The sequence below is a fragment of the Rhineura floridana genome, chromosome 5 (assembly GCF_030035675.1).
Source record: "Rhineura floridana isolate rRhiFlo1 chromosome 5, rRhiFlo1.hap2, whole genome shotgun sequence".
NCBI classification, from domain to species: domain Eukaryota; kingdom Metazoa; phylum Chordata; class Lepidosauria; order Squamata; family Rhineuridae; genus Rhineura; species Rhineura floridana.
Genome location: NC_084484.1, coordinates 79,085,905 through 79,106,882, shown reverse-complemented (window position 1 = coordinate 79,106,882; position 20,978 = coordinate 79,085,905). Strand labels below are relative to the sequence as shown.

General features: G+C 40.9%; 1 protein-coding gene and 1 long non-coding RNA gene across 6 annotated transcripts in view; one reads left to right on the top strand and one right to left on the bottom strand.

The window, feature by feature from the left end:
* Window positions 1-5,853, bottom strand: part of CNKSR2 (connector enhancer of kinase suppressor of Ras 2) — a 271,527-nt gene extending 265,674 nt beyond the window's left edge. For all 4 annotated transcript variants that reach the window (XM_061627286.1, XM_061627287.1, XM_061627283.1 and 1 more), the window contains exon 1: window positions 5,214-5,853. In XM_061627286.1, the coding sequence (XP_061483270.1) occupies window positions 5,214-5,277 (64 nt within the window). In that variant the 5' untranslated portion in view covers window positions 5,278-5,853. The remainder of the gene's footprint in view (window positions 1-5,213) is intronic.
* On the top strand, window positions 5,204-20,694 carry LOC133385056 (uncharacterized). 2 transcript variants are annotated; one of them, XR_009762764.1, is made up of 3 exons: window positions 5,204-5,370; window positions 8,489-8,599; window positions 20,458-20,694. It is a non-coding gene; the product is annotated as an uncharacterized LOC133385056 (long non-coding RNA). The 2 variants fall into 2 exon arrangements; XR_009762763.1 differs by lacking the exon at window positions 5,204-5,370 and adding an exon at window positions 5,605-6,176.
* Window positions 20,695-20,978: the final 284 nt, after the last annotated feature.

The window sequence follows — 20,978 nt, the reverse complement described above, 5'->3', positions numbered from 1 at the left end:
ACCGCTTCTTGCAAGAGTGAATTCCACCGTTTAACTATGTGCTGCATGAAGAAGTAAAAAAAAAATAGAAAAGAGTTGTATTCTATAAAGGAGGTTACTGCAATATAGCTGTGCAGCACACAGTAGATGAGGCATAAGAAGGGGGAGGGAATGATTCCTAAAATACATATAATTTCAAATTCATTTCCTTTATTTTCAATACATTCATTCTTCAAACTCTAATCTACATGAAGGTCTGAAATCTATATTAAGGTTTCCATAATAACTATAAAATAGCCTACCAAATGTGTCCCATTGCATTATAATAATCTACATTGCAAGTGCATAATCAACCACCCAATTTACTATTAAAGAATAATGCTTATTTAGTTTTAGCCAATGAACAAGTTATGTGTTCTTGGTATTTAGAGAAACAGGATCTGTAGAGGGAAGAACAATGAAGTTATAGTGCAAGATCCTTTAAAGAATGTTAATGTCATTGAAAGCTCATTCATGCACATAAGTGTTCAGCACTGAGACTACTGTTATCTTCCCATGTCCATCAAGTGTGAAAGAGATACAAAGAAAAAACTGGAAGATTAATTTATTTAACATGAGGTTATTTAACCTAGAAACCAGTCACACATAGATTAAAAGACATAAAGCCCAAATTACAGGCATATTAGTCTAATTTTCATACCTAAGTCCTATACCCACTCACTTGGGAGTAAGCTCCACTGAAATCAGTTCTGAGTAGGGCTGCACTTTAATAAACCTTGAAGTCAATGGGACATGTTATTTATAGCAGTAGTTCCAAAACCTTTTTCTTCACAGACCACTTAAAAATTGCTGATGGTCTTGGCGGACCACTTAATGGTTTTTCTGCAATTATACTGTGTTATGCTAGAGCCAGTGTGGTGTAGTGGTTAGAGTATTGGACTACAACCTGGAAGACCAGGGTTCAAATCCCCACACAGCCATGAAGCTAACTGGGTGACCTTGGACCAGTCACTGCCTCTCAGCCTCAGAGGAAGGCAATGGTAAAACCACCTCTGAATACCTCTTACCATGAAAACCCTATTCATAGGGTCGCCATATTGGAATCGATTTGAAGGCAGTCCATTTCCACTTTCCATGCTAGATACTGTATTATTTTTGTGGCTTCTCTTGTTTCTTTTATATTGTATTTTATTGTACTACAATTTACATTTCATAGAATAAAATACAATATAAGAAATAAAAGCATCAATAAAAATCAAATAAAAATTAATATGAATACTTAATTCAGACATGCCATGGACTACGTGAATGAAGCTCGTGGATCACTGGTAGTCCAGTTTGTGAACCCTTTATTTATAAAATTTACATCCTGCCCTCATTACAAGTGATGTTAGGGTGGGCCACAACAAATTAAAATACAAAAACCCATAGAAGCAAAAGGTAAATTAAAATTTGTAATCACCAGTCCATCTTTAAAATATTATAAAGAACATGGTCATGCTGCCTCATGCATAATATGCGAAATATGCACATACACAACCAATTCAGATGGCCTGGCAGAAGACAGAGGTCTTCTGCTAGAAACCAAAAGATGGACAAAGTAAGCATCTGCTGAATGGAGACAGAATGTTCCATAATAGGGACATTATGAAAATAACTAGTTTAATTGATTTCAATGGAATAAGCTCAACTAATGTTGTAGTCCAACCTCAGTTTTTATAAAGCATTTTACCATTATACAGGCAAGTTCTGTCTACTGTTGTTGCAGTTTATTTTTCTTAACAGTAAATGATTGTCCTGTTTTGATGTTTTAATGTCTGTGAATAGAAAATATTGTATACAGTTAATATGCATTATTAAACAGGTTTACATAACTATTTATGTAAATAGATCCAAGAATTCAATAACTAAGACCATGTCTCAAGTCTTAGGGATGATGAAATCGTCACATATTAGTAGGGTAAAGAAGTCTGAGAATAACTCCCACAATGTAGCAGTTCTTCATAAATCATAACCATCTAATTGTACCCGCTTCATAAAGAGACATATAGATGATACTAGCTGGATTTATTCAAACTTCAATGACAGCTAGGATTACAGAACTCCAGTTTCATGTTTAAGATTTTATAAAACAAATATGTACACTGGAATTATCTCTAATAAATGAAAGCCTTTCCTGCAGCCTACATTCATATGTTCATATTTTTATTTTCACTACTGGGGAAGCAAACAGGTAGGAGGAAGATAAATATACACTAGCCTAAAACAATGACAGTATCAACAATACATCTGGAAATATGACCAAATTATGCTTAAAGCCTCACACTACCACCTAGGGTACTCAGCATGAGCAGGCATCATTTCATACTTTGTAATACATTTCACAACAAAATATTGATTTCCAATGCTTCATCCAGCTACAAAATAAAAGTTCATAGTTAGGGAATTGGTGTGGCATGATACTGCTCTTTAAAACAAAAAAACTGCACAAACAGACAGTGGAGTTGTCTTCTTATAATAGTTATTAAATCTTAGAGCCTTCACTAACCAAACACCATGTACATTGAGACACATTGTGTAGCATGTTAATATATTTTGATCATACGCTTTTTTATGTAAACCATTTCCATTTTGAAATAAACATAAATGCAATCAGCTTTCTTGGGCTTCAATTATGCCCATAATTTTGCATAATTAAATCAAAGACTGCAGCTGCATGCAAAATTGCAGTCCTGGTAGTTAAATTTTTAAGAACCGAAAGTATATCTTACACACCATTTCTTTTGAGTATATGTATTTCAAGATAAAGAAAACAACTATTTGCAAAGTATTTCAGTGTTTCCTATATCATGTGGCTCAAACAAAACAGGTATACTAATTATTACTCTCACATAATGTGGTGATCTCATTTATCATCACAACACAGGAATTAAATGCTACATAAATTATGATATCATGCAGGATAAGAGAGCTTTCTAGTGTCTGGGCACCATCCAGCCAAAGTTAAGCAGTTTTGGATCCCACTGTTTTCAATGGGCCAGAGTTAAGCATATGCTTAGGGCTTTAATCCTAACCCCACTTTCTTGAGAGTAAATCCTATGGTATAAACTGGGAATTACTTCAGAGAAAACATGTATTGAATCAGACTGAAAGTCTTCCACAAATCAGTGGAATTGAAATCTCTACCCCCTCCCCACCAAAGAAATAATGCCCCCTTTCCCAAGCCACTAGCAAACAGTGAATAAGCAAGACACTAAAAGGCAAGGAACAAGAGCGCTGACTGAAAAAGGCTCTCTCAGCTCTAGAAGTAGGGAATACTTCTACCAGATGAAGATTTTCCTGGTGTCATTGCGGGCCAAACAGCAGGAAGAGGGAGCTAAAGACAACATGTTGCTCTCCTTGACTATGCAACACACTGTACTAACAGCTTATTTACTCCCCCCAAAATGGGGTGGGGGGATAATATACATTTAACAACAGTGACTACTAGTGCAGTCCTATGCATGTATATGCATACTTAAGTGCACAGTGCTCAACAGAGCCTAGAGTGTGTAGAGCCAAAGAATGCATTTCAGCTGTTTCAGTCAAGCAACAACTGGATACAAATAGTGGAGGCACACTTCAACGCACAAAGAAAGCAATGGCCTTGATGAGGAGGTTAATAGCAAGACTCATAATCAAAGTCCACATCCAGGAGGTGGGGGGAAGCTTACTTTCCAATGGTGTTAATAAAACAAAAATGGGGCTGGGAGGAGAGAATGGAATCACCATTGCTAGTGGAGATGAAAGATAGAAGTTGAACAAAACAGACATTAAAAGAAATAGCATGCCAGCCGAAAAAGAGACGCTAAAAGAGCAACAGGGGAATGACAAAAAGACAGCTGCTTAAAGTGGGTGCTCAGCTGCTATTGTGGAGTAGGATGAAATGACAGCATGACGCCCTGTGGAGTACAGGTGCACCAAGAATATGATTGGCTTCAAGGAAAACAAGTGGAATATTCAAGGGCAACAGCACTACATGTGCAATTATAAAGGACACAAGACTGTCACTTTCTATGGAATTGCTCACCCATTACAGGCGCACAAGTCACAAAATACAACATTCTCAGTTAACCCTCCCCCCTTCACAGAGCACATGCTTCCCAAGACATGTGAAACTTCTGCCTTTTCAGCCTCTGGCCCCAAAAACAGCTTTGCCAGGGTCTTACACCTATGCAGGCTGTGTTCTAGCTGCTCCCTGCCTTGCCAGGTCACGCTGACACCAAATCCATTGCTCCTCAGACAGGGTGACAAAGCTGTTATTCCAGTCCCTCTCCTCCAGAGGCACTACTGGGTCTTGGCACCTGCTCTCCTCCATTATCCTCCTCCTCCTCCCCCATCACCGCCGCCTCCCCATTGCAAGGATTGTTTGAGCATTCTTCCACAGTTCTGTCTGGCCCGTTGGGTTGCCCTCTCCCGTGTAGATGGCTCGCCTCTTGCCTAGTGCTCCAAGTGCAAGACATACCGACAAATATTCACAGGGTTAGCGTGACGTTTATTAAATGCCTTTGCCTTCCTTTTCCAAATCAACCTCTTTTTTTTTAAAAAAAAAAATCCTATTCCGTTTGGCGAGACGGGATTTTACTCGGTCTTTGCTAGAAGTTTTTTTCTTAAAGCCACGCCAATCTCAGTACCCTGACTGTCCATGAATTAAATAAATGAATGGGCAGAAAGGGAGGGAAGAAGATGTAGGTGAAGGCAATCGCCTCCGAGGAAGTCAGAAAGGGATGTCGCTTCCAGGCGCTACACTTCGGTAGCCTCCACTGACCGAGGAAGCCTCTGTGCAGGGCGACATGGAAGCGTGAGAGGCAGCTGGGAAGGCGCGGGTCCCTTCCTCCACGCGCCCCGCCAGTCCCTTCGCGCGGCCACAACGAAAAGCACCTGCCAAGGGGCCGGCGGTGTCTCGAGGAACCAGCAGGGATCCTAAGCAAAACAAAATGAAGTGCACGTCAGAAACAATGCAAAAAGCCAGCTCGAGCCGAGCTCGTGCCTCTCGGCGTCTAACGTCGAGGAAGCCTGGAAGGAGACGCTTAGTCACCCTCCAATCTGCTTTTCCAGCATTCAGCTCTCCCACGAACCGAATGAAACGACCCTAAAACCGTCTAATATGTGAGGACAGCCACGCCGTTCCCTCAGCAACGGGAAACCGACAAGAAAACCAGTCGCTGCCGCCACGGTCCGGGCTCGCTCTTTACCTTTCATCCAGTCCACCACTTGGCTCGGGGTCCATTTACTGACAGGTTCCATAATGAGCGCCATGGGGAAAACTTTTAGAGAAGAAGTGCTCGTTCTCCGTAAGCGCGAAAAGGAAGCCGGAGAGAGGTCGAGAATCGGTGTGGCCTCCGAGCTGTGGTGAGTTTGGGGGGATTATTTCAGCTTCTGCCGCTTACAGCGCGAAGCCGCAGAGAGCGGAGGAAGAGATGCTGCAGCTAGGCGAATGTTCGCCTTCCTCTCGCGGCTCGTCTCCTCTTGCTTGAGTGGGAGCGTGTCTCGGTGGGTGCGCGGGTGGGAGGGCGCGCGCTCGCCTGCGTGTATGTTGCCTCCGGGGCTTTCAGTTCAAGTTGCCTCCTCAGCGGCGAGCGGGAGAAGAGGGCTGCTGCGCGCTCCGACGCCGCCTGCCTGCCTGCCGCTCCCTCTGACCTGCGGGCAAGAGGCGGTGGCTGCTGCCGCTCCAGGATGCTGGGAATGTGCCCCGACGCTGTTCCGAGTACCGAGGGCGCCAAGGGTTTAATCGAGCGCCGGCATCAGCAGAAGTCCAAGTCGTGCGGTCTCTTCTTTCGCCGTGTTTGTTCCCAAAGCTATCCCCTCGGCAGTTCCCCCCCTCCACCTTTGTTGTGCGTTTTCTCTCTCTCTCTCCCCCCCCCCCCGGCCCCACCGTTTCTCACACTGGCGGAAATGACGAGAGTTCGAGCCGAAAATATCTGAAGTCAAGCAGCCCCCTGTGCGTCCTGGCGAGAGGGCTGCATGTGTGATTTGAAAGCAGGGATTCAAACGCAGAGGAACAACCAGAAATACCCTCCGCGAGCTGTCGGGGCGAGCGAGCGTGTGTGAGAGAGAGAACGAGCGTATGCGCACCCACCTCCCTCTTCCCTGGGGAGGAGGGGGAACAAATGCGTGAAGATTGCCTGATGAAAAGCTGTAAGAGGCAGCCGCGGAAGGTACAGCACCTGCTTTTGACGGAGCGAGGCGCCTACTTATCACTCAGCTTTTCCTGACTTTAAAGCGCTTCTCCAGGGAACGGAGGAGGGAATTGCCATGATGCATTCATTACTGAGGAGGAGGAGGAAATCGAGCGCGGGGGAGGGGCGGGAAGAGGTGCAGATTGAGCTCCTCTTATACATTCCTGTGTGGGCTAGGAAGGTAATTTCTGAGAAAAGCCCTTCCTCAGAGAGAGCGGGAAATATTTTTTTTTATTCTATTTTGTGTACTTTAGATCAAGATTTGAAGACTATCTGAACAAATGTAACTTCAAAAGAATGGTTGCTGTCTTCTTTGGCTACTTCCTGTTCAGTATATGATGGATGCGACAATAAATGATATTAACTCTAGATTGCTCTAATGGCAGAAGTAGCATTTTCCCCCTGTATTGAGAACTCCCTTTCAAGCATAAGTTGCCTCCCTAGAAGAAGAAGATTTTTTTCTGAACAGGCCGTACTGTTACTATTGAAGGTTAATCCAGTTCCAGCAGCATGCCAGATCCTATACAGATCACTGTGTAGATCATGAAAAACTATGGAATGCTTTAAAAGAAATGGGGGTGCCACAGCATCTGATTGTCCTGATGCGCAACCTATATTCTGGACAAGAGGCTACTGTAAGGACAGAATATGGAGAAACCGATTGGTTCCCAATCAGAAAAGGTGTGAGGCGGGTGTATTTTATCACCCTATTTGTTTAATCTGTACAGTAGGGCCCCGCTTATACAGCAGGGTCCATTCTGGACCCCCGCCATAAAGGGAAAATGCCGTAAAGCGGAACCCCATTGACTTTAATGGGCCGCGTTGCGTGAAAATGATGCAAAAACGTCGCAAAAGGGGGGGGAAACCCTTTAAAATGGAAAACGAAAGCGGCCGTATCAGAAGAACACCTTAAAGCGGAATGCTGTAAAGCAGGGCCCTACTGTACGCAGAACATATCATACAGAAAGCGGGATTGGACCAAGATGGAGGTGTGAAAATTGGAGGGAGAATTATCAATAATTTAAGAGATGCAGACGATACCATACTATTAGCAGAAACCAGTAATGAGGAAAGCACAAAAGCAGGACTACAGGTCAACGTCAAAAAGACTAAAGTAGTGACAACAGAAGATTGATGTAACTTTAAAGTTGAAAATGAGGACATTGTACTTGTCCAGGATTATCAATACCTTGGCACAGTCATTAACCAAAATGGAGACAATAGTCAAGGAATCAGAAGAAGGCTAGGACTGGGGAGGGCAGCTATGAGAGAACTAGAAAAGGTCCTCAAATGCAAAGATGTATCACTGAACACTAATGTCGGGATCATTCAGACCATGGTATTCCCGATTTCTACGTATGAATGTGAAAGTTGGACAGTAAAAAAAGCAGATAAGAGAAAAATCAACTAGTTTGAAATGTGGTGTTGAAGGAGAGCTTTGCGCATACCATGGACTGCAAAAAAGACAAAGAATTGGGTGTTGGAACAAATCAAACCAGAACTGTCACTAGAAGCTAAAATGATGAAACTGAGGTTATCATATCATACTTTGGACACATCATGGGAAGACATGATTCCTTAGAAAACACCATAATGCTGGGAAAAACAGAAGGAGGTAGAAAAAGAGGAAGGCCAAACAAGAGATGGATTGATTCCATAAAGGAAGCCACAGACCTGAACTTACAAGATCTGAACAGGGTAGTTCATGACAGATGCTCTTGGAGCTCACTGATTCATAGGGTTGCCATGAGTCGTGGTCCACTTGAAGGCACATAACAACAACAGTTGAAAAGTCTACTGGATTCCTGACAATCTAAGCCTCCCTGGTCAGAAATGCATTTATGCAGAAGTTTCATCAATTTCATGAAACTGACTCTTGCGAGCCTTCATGTAGGATCAAAGACAAAGAAGAAAGTTGGGTTTTGTTCAAGAATTAAGAAATATGGGGCAGTCAAGAGTGAACTTGATAGTAGTTGGAGGTGGTCTGGGTAGTATGAAGGTTTTGAAAGTTTGGGGAAGGGGGACTAGCTGAATTTGCAAGGAATAGAGGGAGATGTTACAGTGGAGAATGAGAAGGGAGGGTGCTTCTGTGGAGCAGAGGATGAAAAGGGCAATGGCTGGGAGAAGTAAACAAGACCCAGTAATAGCTTACAGAGAAAAGAGAATGCAAGAAAGATGATGAGATGGGAAAGAAAGCATAGAGAAAGGTGAAGAGAAAGGTGAAGGCTATACGTGTAAAGACAATTGATTGAGGTTAATATAGAAAAACAACTTTCTCTATTCTATCCTAGCATGTTCACACAATATAAGACCAAAGAGGTATGTTTAGAAGAGAACATTAAAAAATAACACCCAGCATACATCAAGGAGCACCAAGATGACCTCTGCTGTCAGTACCAAAGGTAAGATATAATTTGTGGGCTGATTAGTTATATTTTATTATGATCATTTGGATTCAGGTCAGGAATACTGGAAAGTAAAAATGATGGCCACAGTCCAGCTGAAGGTTCTTGTGGCTAAGGCTGCAGTCTCATGCACACTGATGGTAATAAATCCCAATGAATACAGTAGAATTTACTGCTGAGTAAACATGCAGGGAATTGCACTGCACATCCCATTGAAAGCAATGGACCTGGTTAACAACAATTAAGCTATACCCATTGTTGTTTCTATATATTTCATTGTTAGCTAAATTAGGTACAGCATCTGAAGAATTACTACTGTCCTGCTATGTTAGTACATGTTAATATACTCCAGAAAATAATGTGGAACATTTCTTTCCCTTCTGTTTTTTGTCTTTATTATCTTTGATAATACTTACCCATATACATGTTGGTAGTGGAAAAGTGGGAAGAACCTTGGGACAGAATTGGGAAGGAACCAGATTTAGATTCTGCTGAAATAAATCGTATAAGATTACCAAATGAAGGATTCTATGCCTGGGTACAATGGTGAAAATTCATCAACCTTAAAAGAGTGGTGGTAAGAGAATTCTGTCCCAAACGTTTACCTCTTCAGTGAGTGTTTATGAAAAACCTCAAAAGTAGAATATAAACAGTGACAGCTCATGTAATGTGACCTGTACCCTGTACCTTGCATTGATGTCAGTTGAGTGTAACACAACGATTTGAATCAACTATTTGTTAGCCTTTAACTCTCTTTCTATGTAAAGGTTAAATATGTTTATATGAGAAATGGCCGATGATAATTAAGTAGATGCCACCATTTCTCCCCGCAGTCTTTTCTTCCTTAAAGCCTAGGAGCAGAATCATCCCAGAACAAAATGTAACTGAAAAAACACATGACTCATGTTTGCTGCACAACATTTTTTATATAAAGAAGATAGAGATATAGTCTGTGTCTGTCTATGCAGGATGAGTTCAAAAGCAAATAAAGAACGAAACATTTTAATGACAGATTTTAGGGCAAGAAGATTGTGTATTACATCTGGACATCACTAATAAAGCCATATCCGGATGGTCAACGGCCATAGGCTGAACCTTGCTGCAACAACACAAAATGGGGTAGCTGCCTTGAAGACAGATTATGGGCATGTTTGAAAGACAGCAAGTTACCAGTTTTTTATCTTACTGTTTCATTTTTCTTGGGGAGGGGGAGATTTCCTTTCTCATGAGCCCTATGTAATATCCTACATATAAAGGCAATAGCATGATGTTCATGCTGCATATAAAGGCAACAGCATGGTGTCCATTCTGCATGTAATGAGTGGGAGCAGAAAACTGCTGCAGAGGTAATGGGGTCGTGCTATTTAGGGGAAGAATAACCAAGCTAGTGTTTTTCTACCCCCCTTGCTTTTAATAGGCTGAACACTGTGTACTCCAGCACTTGAGAACTTCACACTGTACAAAAAACTTGGACAGGAGCAGAAAATGAGTAGCATCAAAGCAAAATCCCAGAAGCTTCTCAATTCGAAACTAAGAAATTTCAGTGTCCAAAGGAGTCCCATCATTACAGGCTGGGTGCTGGCTATAGGACCACAACATTTGTTGTACACTGTTTGCAGCCGTGGAAGATATTGCATGTTGCTAGTGGTTTCATGGCACTATCCAGTATGTGCCGATGACACATATAAAACTCCATACCAGAAAGCACTCTGTACAGTATCACAATGGTTCTATTCTTTGTGTGGTGAAAATGCATAAAGTGCATTGCTTCTGGAGTGCTGAGAATATGCAGCATTCTTGAAATAGAAGGGCATCCCTGAGGAAGACTGTTCCATTCCATCGTGGAAAAAATGCTCTTCTGTTTGAGTGCAACATGTTCAAAACAGCAGCACTTCCTTAAGGGAAGACAGTTATATCCCACCCAACAAATGAGCACAGCTGCACATTTTTGCTCTGTAAACTGATAAGGCTCCTTGGCATTCCTGTGGTCCCTTTATGGGGAAACATTGACTCTAGTGACATTCTGTGCAAATGGAAATACATTTGAGAAATTAGATTTATTCAGGATCTATCATAACCTATTGTTTTTCTTTTAAAAATGCTAATAATTTTGTACATACTTATTTTTGTACAATTGATAAATGTAGTTTCGTTGTCTTCATATTTAGAAAAGCAAAGCAAGAGCTGATACACATTTCTCTTCAGAATAAGACGTGCTGGAGCCCATTGAAATCATTGTGGGGTATCGGATCTGGCCAATGCTTCAGATTCAGAAGTGGCTAGCCCTCAGTGGGCTACTTTTGACAAGTGGCATCAGGCACATATGATGTCAGATGCAGCATAGATGGGCATGGTTCACACAAAATGGCCTGACAAGCCAACCTCTGAGGTCTAGGAAGCCTAATTAGGCCCATGGGCCAGGGGTTCCCTGCCAGTGGCTTAGGCAATTAGAGCTGAGCTTTTAATTCTGTAAATCTGCTTTTAAAAACAAAATGTAAATACATATTCGTCCTGCTTGCTGTGTTTTTGTGCACAGTTGTGTCATGATTTCACTGATGATATTAAACAAAAATGGGCTCCTGCTGGGAGCCCAGGCACGATATAAATAAATAAATAAAATCCTGAACAGTGAGGGTTTAGTCAGCACTAAAGAAAATGTTTGGATGACGTCTTTGTAAATGGATGGTGGCTAAATTCATCAAGGGAAGGGAAGATCAAAACCAGGAGTGAAGGTGAAACAGCTACCCACCTTGCCTATGATCCAGCTCCTCTTACAGCTGAAGCAGTTTACTCCACCCACAACGTCTGGAGAATCAGATGTTGCTCTGCCATTTTATTTTATTTTTCCTTCATCTAGGGGAGGGTTGTAGTTTTCTTTTTCTAGCTGTGATGTAGAAGCTGGAGAAAACATAGGCTTGACAAGACATATGGAGGGATAAGAAAGGAGAGAGAATAGCAATAAACATCTCGCTAAATAGAGAGATGTTCTGAATTAGGGGAAACATTGGCTTGGGTGGGGACTGTGGTTAAAATAAGGATTTGATAAGGATTTTTCTCATCAAAAAAGGAGAGATTGCCTTTATGAATTGTGTGTGCACAGTATCCAGTTAGAAGGTTGCAGGTTGTTATGCTTGGGACATGAGACAATGACTATGTAGGATATTTGGTTTGGAGAGGCTTTTAGAAAGCCCAAATAGATTAAATATTTTAAAAGTATTAGTGATAAAAGAGCAATCCTGGCTACAAAAAACAAACAAACAAACAAAAAACATGTTGACATGATTTGGTGAATAGTCGGTGTCTAACTCGTCCATGAAATTGGCAGCACCAGAACTGAAATTCATCCGGAGTGCTTGTGTGGCCACTGCCATTTATCTGCTAGTGCATTTGCCTTTGTCCTGTTTGGGCCACATATAGAGTCATGGGTAGGAACATGGTCAGCAATCATGACTGACACAAAGGATTGGATCCAGACTAACTTACATCACAGTTTGAATAGGTCTACTGTAAGCATGACTATGTCTGGATTCAACCTAGGGTCTTAAAGAATTTAAGGACGGCTGACTTTACCACCTTTCCATATAAATCTTTGAATCGGATATAGGACTAGGAGTTGTAAATAAGGAAACCAACTTTAGGCTAATCTTGAAAGCTGTCAAAAGCAGGGAACTGTGGTGAGTAAAATATTTAAAGAGTTTTTTAAGGGTTAGATAGGCCAGGCTGTAAGGCTATACCATACTCCATATAATGTTTTGGCTGCAGAGAAGCAACACTTCAAAGTATTTCATTGACAAAAGGTTTCAGTATTGTGGCATAGGCTTTCATAGTTAAGAATCGCCCTTCACTAGATATGCAAAATTATTTTCCTTGACAAGGTCTTTGACGAGATCTGTCCTTGACAAAGGTTATTTTTCTTGGCTATATCTTAAACCCAAGAAAATGTAGTGAATGAACATGTATGCAGTTTAAATATTTTAATCATGGTAACACTTTAACAGTACTGCTGTTGTATAATCTGAAAGAGAAATAATTATCCATAAATTTGTTAATAATTGAAAGCATGTAAGCATGTTTTATTAAGGCTATTAAGATATTAACAGGACTTTCCTAAACACAGTTAGGTATACTCAAGCCCATTGATTTCAGTGAGTTGAGGAGCATCCTAAAGCTGCATAAAATTGAGCTGTTCAGGCAGCAGAAGAATCAGATTTCAACCACTTTTTGCAAAATAATGTTGCTTTAAGTATTTTTTTTATGGTGAGATCTTCCCCAGGGGAAAAATCAGTCTTTGTAGCTACATCTTCATTTATGTATAGGGTCTCAATGCAAAACGAAATAATGCAGAAATATTATTGGGTTGCCAAACCCAAATATCATCTTGCACCTTTAAAAAGTCCAGTACAGACATGTTGTATCCTACCCTCCTGTTCTATCTATTCATTCATTCTTCTCTTTCAAATACTATAAGGCAAAGCTAAAAATCCTGCTTGCTACTGCTGGCAGGAGAGAGAGGTGAGTGGAAGCAGCGGTACCAGCGAGTTAACCAAGCAAGGTCCCAGTGCTGAAGCCCAGTGATCCAAGGTGAGCAGGGACCAACGATAATACTTATGGACTTAGTTAATCAGAAGGCCATCTCAGATAACATAGTCTTTGGTAAGCCATTCCTCTTCAGTGGCTGAACAAGGCTAAAGCAGGGCTTAAGGCCAGGTGGTGCTGATAGTGTACTAGGCCAATACTTTTCAAACCTTTTTGAACTCAGAACTATTTTTTAAACCTACTCTAGCTTTGAGGATGCCCTTCCTCAATGCCATTCTCATCTGTTTTACAAATGAACATGAGAGATCCTTGCGCACAGTATTTACTAATCTCACTGATGCACATGAAGACCTGAAGATTGGAATGAATGGACATTAGCAATTATTTTAGCAACAAGGATACCTCACCTCCCTGCCCTCTAATACCCACCGCCTTGCTTGGTAATTTGATCAACCTGGCTATTCTGAGCATTGACCCAAACAACATGGAATGAAGCATCTTCCTCAGCAGCTTGCAGAGTTCTGGCTCAAACTCTCAGAGATGGAGGGGAGCATAACCACAGCTTGTACAGCGCAATGGATCATTCCCAGAGTACAAGTATTTGCACAGATGCTCCGCAATCCATGGCTTCCACCCACAGTTTGAGAACCTAGGGCCTAAACTACTATACAGCATCACAAGATGCAGCTTGAACTCAGGTTCTACCACCTGAGTCAGAAAGAACTCCTTCCTGAACAGCAAAGAAGATGGACTTCTACATCTGTATACATGCTTTGGCTGATCTTAGCATGTCACTTTCAATTATCAGATACCTTTCCCACACTTCCCAAGGCTCTATAATTGATTCTAAAATGTAAATCATTATTTAGTTCTCATGTGCTATTTGCATTTTCAAGGAGAGATCGTGATCCACATGACCAGAAAGTACTACAAAGTGTGTTGCAGATTTCTGGCTCTCAGTGTGCTAAATGCAGTATTCCTTCAAACCGACTTCATACTGAGTTCCATCTGGTAAGGTAAAATCATTGAGGAAAACCCCACATAAATAGCATGTGAAGCTATACTTTCTTCCTGGGAACAAAAAAAGAGTGGGGGTGGATGTTTGTTCATAGAATCATAGAATAGTAGAATTGGAAGGAGCCTATAAGACCATCAAGTCCAACCCACTGCTTAGTGCAGGAATCCAAATTAAAGCATACCGACAGGTGGCTGTCCAGCTGCCTCTTGAATGCCTCCAGTGTCGGAGAGCCCACCACCTCCCTAGGCAATTGCTTCCATTGTCGTACCTCTCTAACAGGACTTTTTCCTGATGGTCAGTCAAAATCTGGCTTCCTGTAACTTGAGCCCATAATTCCATGTCCTGCACACTGGGATTTTGCATCTATATTTTTAATAAGAGCATATTTATATACAAATGTCTGGTTTTTTAAAAAAAACAATCCCAAAGAAACTATTATGCATTTAAATTCTATGTTAAAATATCCATAGAAAAGATTGTTAAAATCATGCTATCAGTTATTTATGCTGAGTTCCAAATCACTGTTGCACAATGCAGAATTGCTGCTGGTAAGAAGGAGTCCAGAAGTGCAAAATGTAATGAAGAGTGAAATTTAAGAAGGATGGTGACACCAAGGCTTTACGGTGTTTTTCTTTTTTTAAAAAATCCATTGAGTATTCAGGTTGTGTGACTAAAGACAGGAGGGGATATTGAATTGTAATTGGAATAGTGTAAGTCATTTTAAGCTGCACTGAAAATAAAACATTTTAGAAGTGCTTTATAATGCACCCACCTAAATTACATCCAGTAGAGTGCAGTTAATACAGTAACAAAGTAATACCATGACAGTGGGAAGACATCATTATCAGTCTGCCTCATACTAATTTAGTAGAACTAGTTACATATCTAGCACCTCTTTGAACATTTACCATACCTCTATAATTCAAAACATAAGATTGAGCCATCTCCATTTGAATGGGAGAGCTATCGGAACTTACAAGGCAACATACTTCAGCCCATTTAAGGGGAGGGGGTGCTGCCATCTGTCTGTCTGTGAAGGAAAACAGGCTTCTTTGAAACAGGTAGAGAGCAAGTGAGCTTACGAGCTGAAGACTGGAAGTGTCTTGTGCGACATGCAGGATGCCTTTTTCTAAGTACCTGATGTGAGGTAGTGAGATATGAGGCTTGGAAGAGGTGTGTGCTACTTACCTCCATTTATGCTCTGCCTGTATATTTGTAATTCAACCTGATATTACAGAAACACAATGCTTCCCCAGTGTTCTGGTTAATTTAATAAGAATTTAAATTATTTATATTATTCACAAAACTAGCAGTTTTCTTTAATATATATTGATTAAATCAAATATTTAATTCTGAAGGCAATTTGTTTGAGATGTTTTGGACTATCTGAAGATAGCCAAAATATGTGAGTTTGCATTTGTAAATTGCAATTGATACTGGGACTGACAAGAAGAAGAAAAACCTAAGAAAGGCCTGCTGGATCAGAGCCCAAGTCCATTCAGTCCAGCATCCCCAGTTCCAATGCTGACCAGGCAGATCCTTCCAGGGAGCTCACAAACAAGATGGAAGCCGCATGTAACCAATCCTTAACATTTCATTGCATATCAATTTCCAATCTTCTCTCATATATATGCATCAGTTATGTTCCTCAGGCTAATTTTATGCAGGTTGAGTGAGCCCAGATGAGGGGGAAGGATTAAGCAATGGAAGGAGAAAGAAGAAACAGCCCTTTCAAGCAATCAGTTCAGATTCAGAGCTTGGAAAAGTTACTTTCTTGAACTACAACTCCCATCAGCCCAATCCACTGGCCATGCTGGCTGGGGCTGATGGGAGTTGCAGTTCAAAAAAGTAACTTTTCCAAACTCTCCTCTGGCAGTTTGGTGGGCAGGGAGGAAGAATAGGGAGTATCAGCAAGTGAGGAAAAGAGGAAGCAAAGAGAGGGAAAGGCCCCACCCACTGCCAATACAGTATGTGGCCCCTGTCAGTTGGGCGTCCCTTCCAAGAATGCAGCTCTCAACAGAAAAGTTCTCAACTTCTAGACATCTAAGATGCATACCTACTGTGAAGGAATATGTAGAGTTTACTTTAAAAAGAAAGGGGGGGACAGGATGTGTTGAAAATGCCAACATTTGTGTGTGTGGGTGTGTGCTTGCATGTATGTACTCTTGTGAGGTTTAAATAGCACTGAACCATATGAGGTACTTCTTAACACAAGTAAGTAATAATACAAATGCATCTATTGCTGCCATTTGAACTATGGGTATTTCAAGTAAAATATGTTTTTAGGAAGAGGGCATTCATGATGCAGATTAGCAGCCAGAATAATGTAAGAAATATATTACATTCTTACATTTATCACTAGATGAGATTATACATGCTCTGCAGAAACTGAATCTTGTCTGCACAGGTGTTTTGAGATGCTGGTTGTTTGAAAAGAACTGATAGCCTATTTGCAGTCATACTGCATTAGATCCCATGATGCTGTATGCCATGCTGTGAAGACACAGTTGCTGTAAAGGGTTTTATAGAAGCAGCTGACATTCAAACATCTATGAGATCAGAATTAAACCATTAGATTTAATGAGACTTTGTATCTGATGGTGTCCCATTACACTAGGAAGAGCTGAGCAACATGAATGCAATAAAGCAAAATTATTTTCCTATTGTTTGTTTATTGTGTCAGATCCAAGATTTTCAGCAGCCATTATAGCTTAATAGATTCTCATCTCAGCATCTGCTATGTCAAGACTTCACAGGTGGAGGCCTCTATTAGACAATTAAATTGAATATGGGAGACTCATCCATTTTACATGCATTAATGAATTCATAGTAAAATAATACAAATAGCATTGCTCTTCCAGTATTAGCTCTATAGCCCACACCAGCGTTATTGCATGTTGTCTATCTTTGGTTAAATGATTTTAACAGTTTTGGGGGTAAACATGTAGCATAAATTACTTAAAATGTACTTTTCCATATAGAGCAAAGAACATTTTTCTAAAAGTCTGTAATTTCCATGTACTTTGCTAACACATTGAGGAAACACAGAACATATTATAAACTGAATGAATAGGACAATTGTGTACTTGGGGGCCATAGAAATAACAGGCGTTGAGCTTTGATGCTTATTTGCTCTCAATAAAATAAATTGGCCAGACGTAACAGAAGTTCTGAGACTGCAATTCATTAACACTCATCATTATTCCTTGCAAAAAACAGAGAGGCATTTAGCTGCAATCTTCCTTTCGAAGGGCACTTCATTTCAACTCTAACTAGTCACGGTTACCCCTTTGCTCTATCCTTGGCAAGCAGTACATAATGCCATGGCTACCTGCCAGAGCCTTGAGCCATTAACAGCTGGCTCCTATGCTCATTTTTTTGGTAGTAACTCCCATTGTGTTTCATAGGACTTGCAGCTCTAAGTGTGCATGGAACTGTAGCTTAAGGGTCCCATCCACTCAAAACCAGTGCTGCCATCTTGGTTCCCACTGAACATGAGCCCTAGCCAGGTCAGAGTTAGTGTGCATTGGGATAAAGTTAATACACTTAAGATTAATATTTTGCCATAGATAATTTTATTTATTTTATTTATTTAATTTAATTTATATACCGCCCTAAGCCAAAAAGGCTCTCTGGGCGGTGTACATAAAAGATAAAACAAGCACAATATATAAATACAATAAGTATAACAAAATCAAAGATCAAAACAAACAATAACAAAGAACCAACAACGTCAAAATACAACAATAATGAAAATACTGATAAAATACACTATAAAATACAATTTAAAATACACTTTAAAATGCCTGGGAGTATAAAAAGGTTTTCACCTGGCGCCGAAAGGATAGCAGCGTCGGCGCCAGGCGTACCTCATCGGGGAGACTATTCCACAGTTCGGGGGCCACTACCGAAAAGGCCCTAGTTCTAGTCACAACCCTCCGGGCTTCTCGATGGGATGGCACCCGGAGGAGGGCCTTAGATGTTGAGCACAGTGTACGGGTAGGTTCATATTGGGAGAGGCGTTCCACCAGGTATTGCGGTCCCATGCCGTGTAGGGCTTTATAGGTCAAAACCAGCACTTTGATTTTAGCCTGGAAACAAATAGGAAGCCAGTGCAGACGAGCCAGAACAGGTGTTATATGAGCAGACCTTCTGGTCCGCATCAGTAATCTGGCCGCTGCATTCTGGACTAGCTGTAGTTTCCGAACTATCTTCAAGGGCAGCCCAACGTAGAGCGCATTGCAGTAGTCCAGCCTAGAAGTTACCACAGCGTGAACAACTGAGGCGAGGTCGTCACTGTCCAGATAGGGATGTAGCTGGGCTACCAGTCGAAGATGGTAGAAAGCATTCCGTGCCACCGAGGCCACCTGGGTCTCGAGAGACAAGGAAGGATCGAAAAGAACTCCCAAGCTACGAACCTGTTCCTTCAAGGGGAGTGTAACCCCATCAAGAACAGGATGAACATCCTCCATCTGGGCAGTGAAGGCACTCACCAACAGCATCTCGGTCTTGTCAGGATTGAGCTTCAGTTTGTTAGCCCCCATCCAGTCCATTATTGCGGCCAGGCAACGGTTTAGCACGTTAACAGCCTCACCTGAAGAGGATGAAAAGGAGAAATAGAGTTGCGTGTCATCAGCATACTGATGACAACACACCCCCAAACTCCTGATGACCGCACCCAGCGGCTGCATGTAGATGTTAAAAAGCATGGGGGACAGTACCGATCCCTGCGGGACTCCACAATGGAGAGTCCAGGGTGTTGAGCAATGTTCCCCAAGCACTACTTTCTGGTGACGACCCACCAAGTAGGAGCGGAGCCACTGCCAAGCAGTACCCCCAACTCCCAACTCCGTGAGTCTTCCCAGAAGGATACCATGGTCGATGGTATCAAAAGCAGCTGAGAGATCAAGGAGAATCAACAGAGTCACACTCCCCCTGTCCCTCTCCCGACAGAGGTCATCATACATGGCGACCAAGGCTGTTTCAGTGCCAAAACCGGGCCTAAAACCGGGTTGAAATGGATCAAGATAATCAGTGTCATCCAAGAGCCCCTGGAGCTGGCCGGCAAGCACACACCCACACACACAAATGTGGTATTTCATTACATATTCCACAAATATATTTTCAAAACATTATTGGGATATTGAGGAAGTTTAATTGAGATAATTCTCCACCTCATTTTTCACTTGAGACAATGCTTGCCAGTATTGAAAGGTGGTTTTAATTTTCCAGAAATTAGCTTACATCATAAGGCATATTTGTTAGCAGGTACAAATGATTAGCAAGTTTCTCCTTCTATGAATACCACTGGGGTAATTTTAAAGATGACTTATTTAACACCCCTCTTTGGATGGCTAGTTTCGGGGTCTATGTATCATAAAAAAGGGACCAATACAACTTTATATTTTAGGAACTAGAAAGACTTGACATACAGTGGTTCATCAGTTACAGTTCCAGAGCTTAGAAAAGTTACTTTTTTGAACTACAACTCCCATCAGCTCCAGCCAGCATGGCCACTGGATTGGGCTGATGGGAGTTGTAGTTCAAAAAAGTAACTTTTCCAAGCTCTGATGACCCATATGTCCATGCTAAATTAACTTTGTGGCATCATCCAGATTTGAAGATAGAGAGGCAGCCTTTGTTGAAGAAATGGGTTTATTTATTTTATTTTTTATTTAAAATATTTCTATCCCACCCTTCATCCCTAAAATAGGGCATTCAGGGCAGCTCACAATAAAATCATACACAATAAAAACGCAAAACAATTTAAAAGATAGAAACACATAAAATACATTTAAGAAATCTAGGAGAGTGAAATTAAAAGGGAACTAAAGAGGTAAAATGTGGGATATATACATTAGATCAGCTAATAGGCTCAGATGGAGATTTTTTGTCATTTACTATTTTACAGCTTAAATGTCAGTGTTAAATGGATCTTGGTAAGGTAGAAGTTTAGGAACTCAGAGGTGTGGAATAGGGGAGTAGAATGTATTTTACTGCCTAATCAATAGGAAATTGATTTAGAATTTATATGGAATGTTTCCTTAGATCTGAAATTGAGATTGATTCAGTAAAAATTAATATTTTGAATATGTTGGACTCCACAATATTTATATAGGAAGGCATTGTCCAATACAGATAGTTGCTGGCTGTGTAACATTGAGAATGCCTAATGGAGATATATGATGTGGGCATGTCCAGTGATATATTCTTTGGTCTGAAGCTGTTATCCATACTAATTTTGTATTGGCAAAATCACTGATATTTGCTGATGTTCATGTGCTTTTAAATTATATTCTAGTACCATGTATGACAACAAAAGTGGACTTTGCAAGCCCTTATGGTTGCTTATACTTCAAGCCTGCAAGGATAAATACCCTCCGTCTGTTACGCAATGGACTGAAGACCTCACTGCCCTGGCTACATTTGAACATCAATTTCAAGTGGATACCAATTTGGACACCTGGAAGGCTTATATTAATTTACACGCTTCATTCAGGATGCATATAGTGATGGGTATATGATTCTTAATGTAAACTGGTGGTGATTTATTGTTATTATTAGCAGTATTCATATTTTTCTTTAATTTCATTGTACCTTCAGTATTTTTATTTATTTTATTTTAATTCATTTTTCTTTATTTTCCTTTCCTTTTATTGTTAAATTTACAAATAAATTCATTAAAAAAGTCAGTGTGCATTGGCTCTAGCCTTGCCAAACATACAAATTAATAGTGCTACCAGACTCCTCTGTGATGATTCAGGAGACTTTGGATAATTATTAGTTTGTGAGGCCCACACCACCCATTGTTCTTCCAACTCT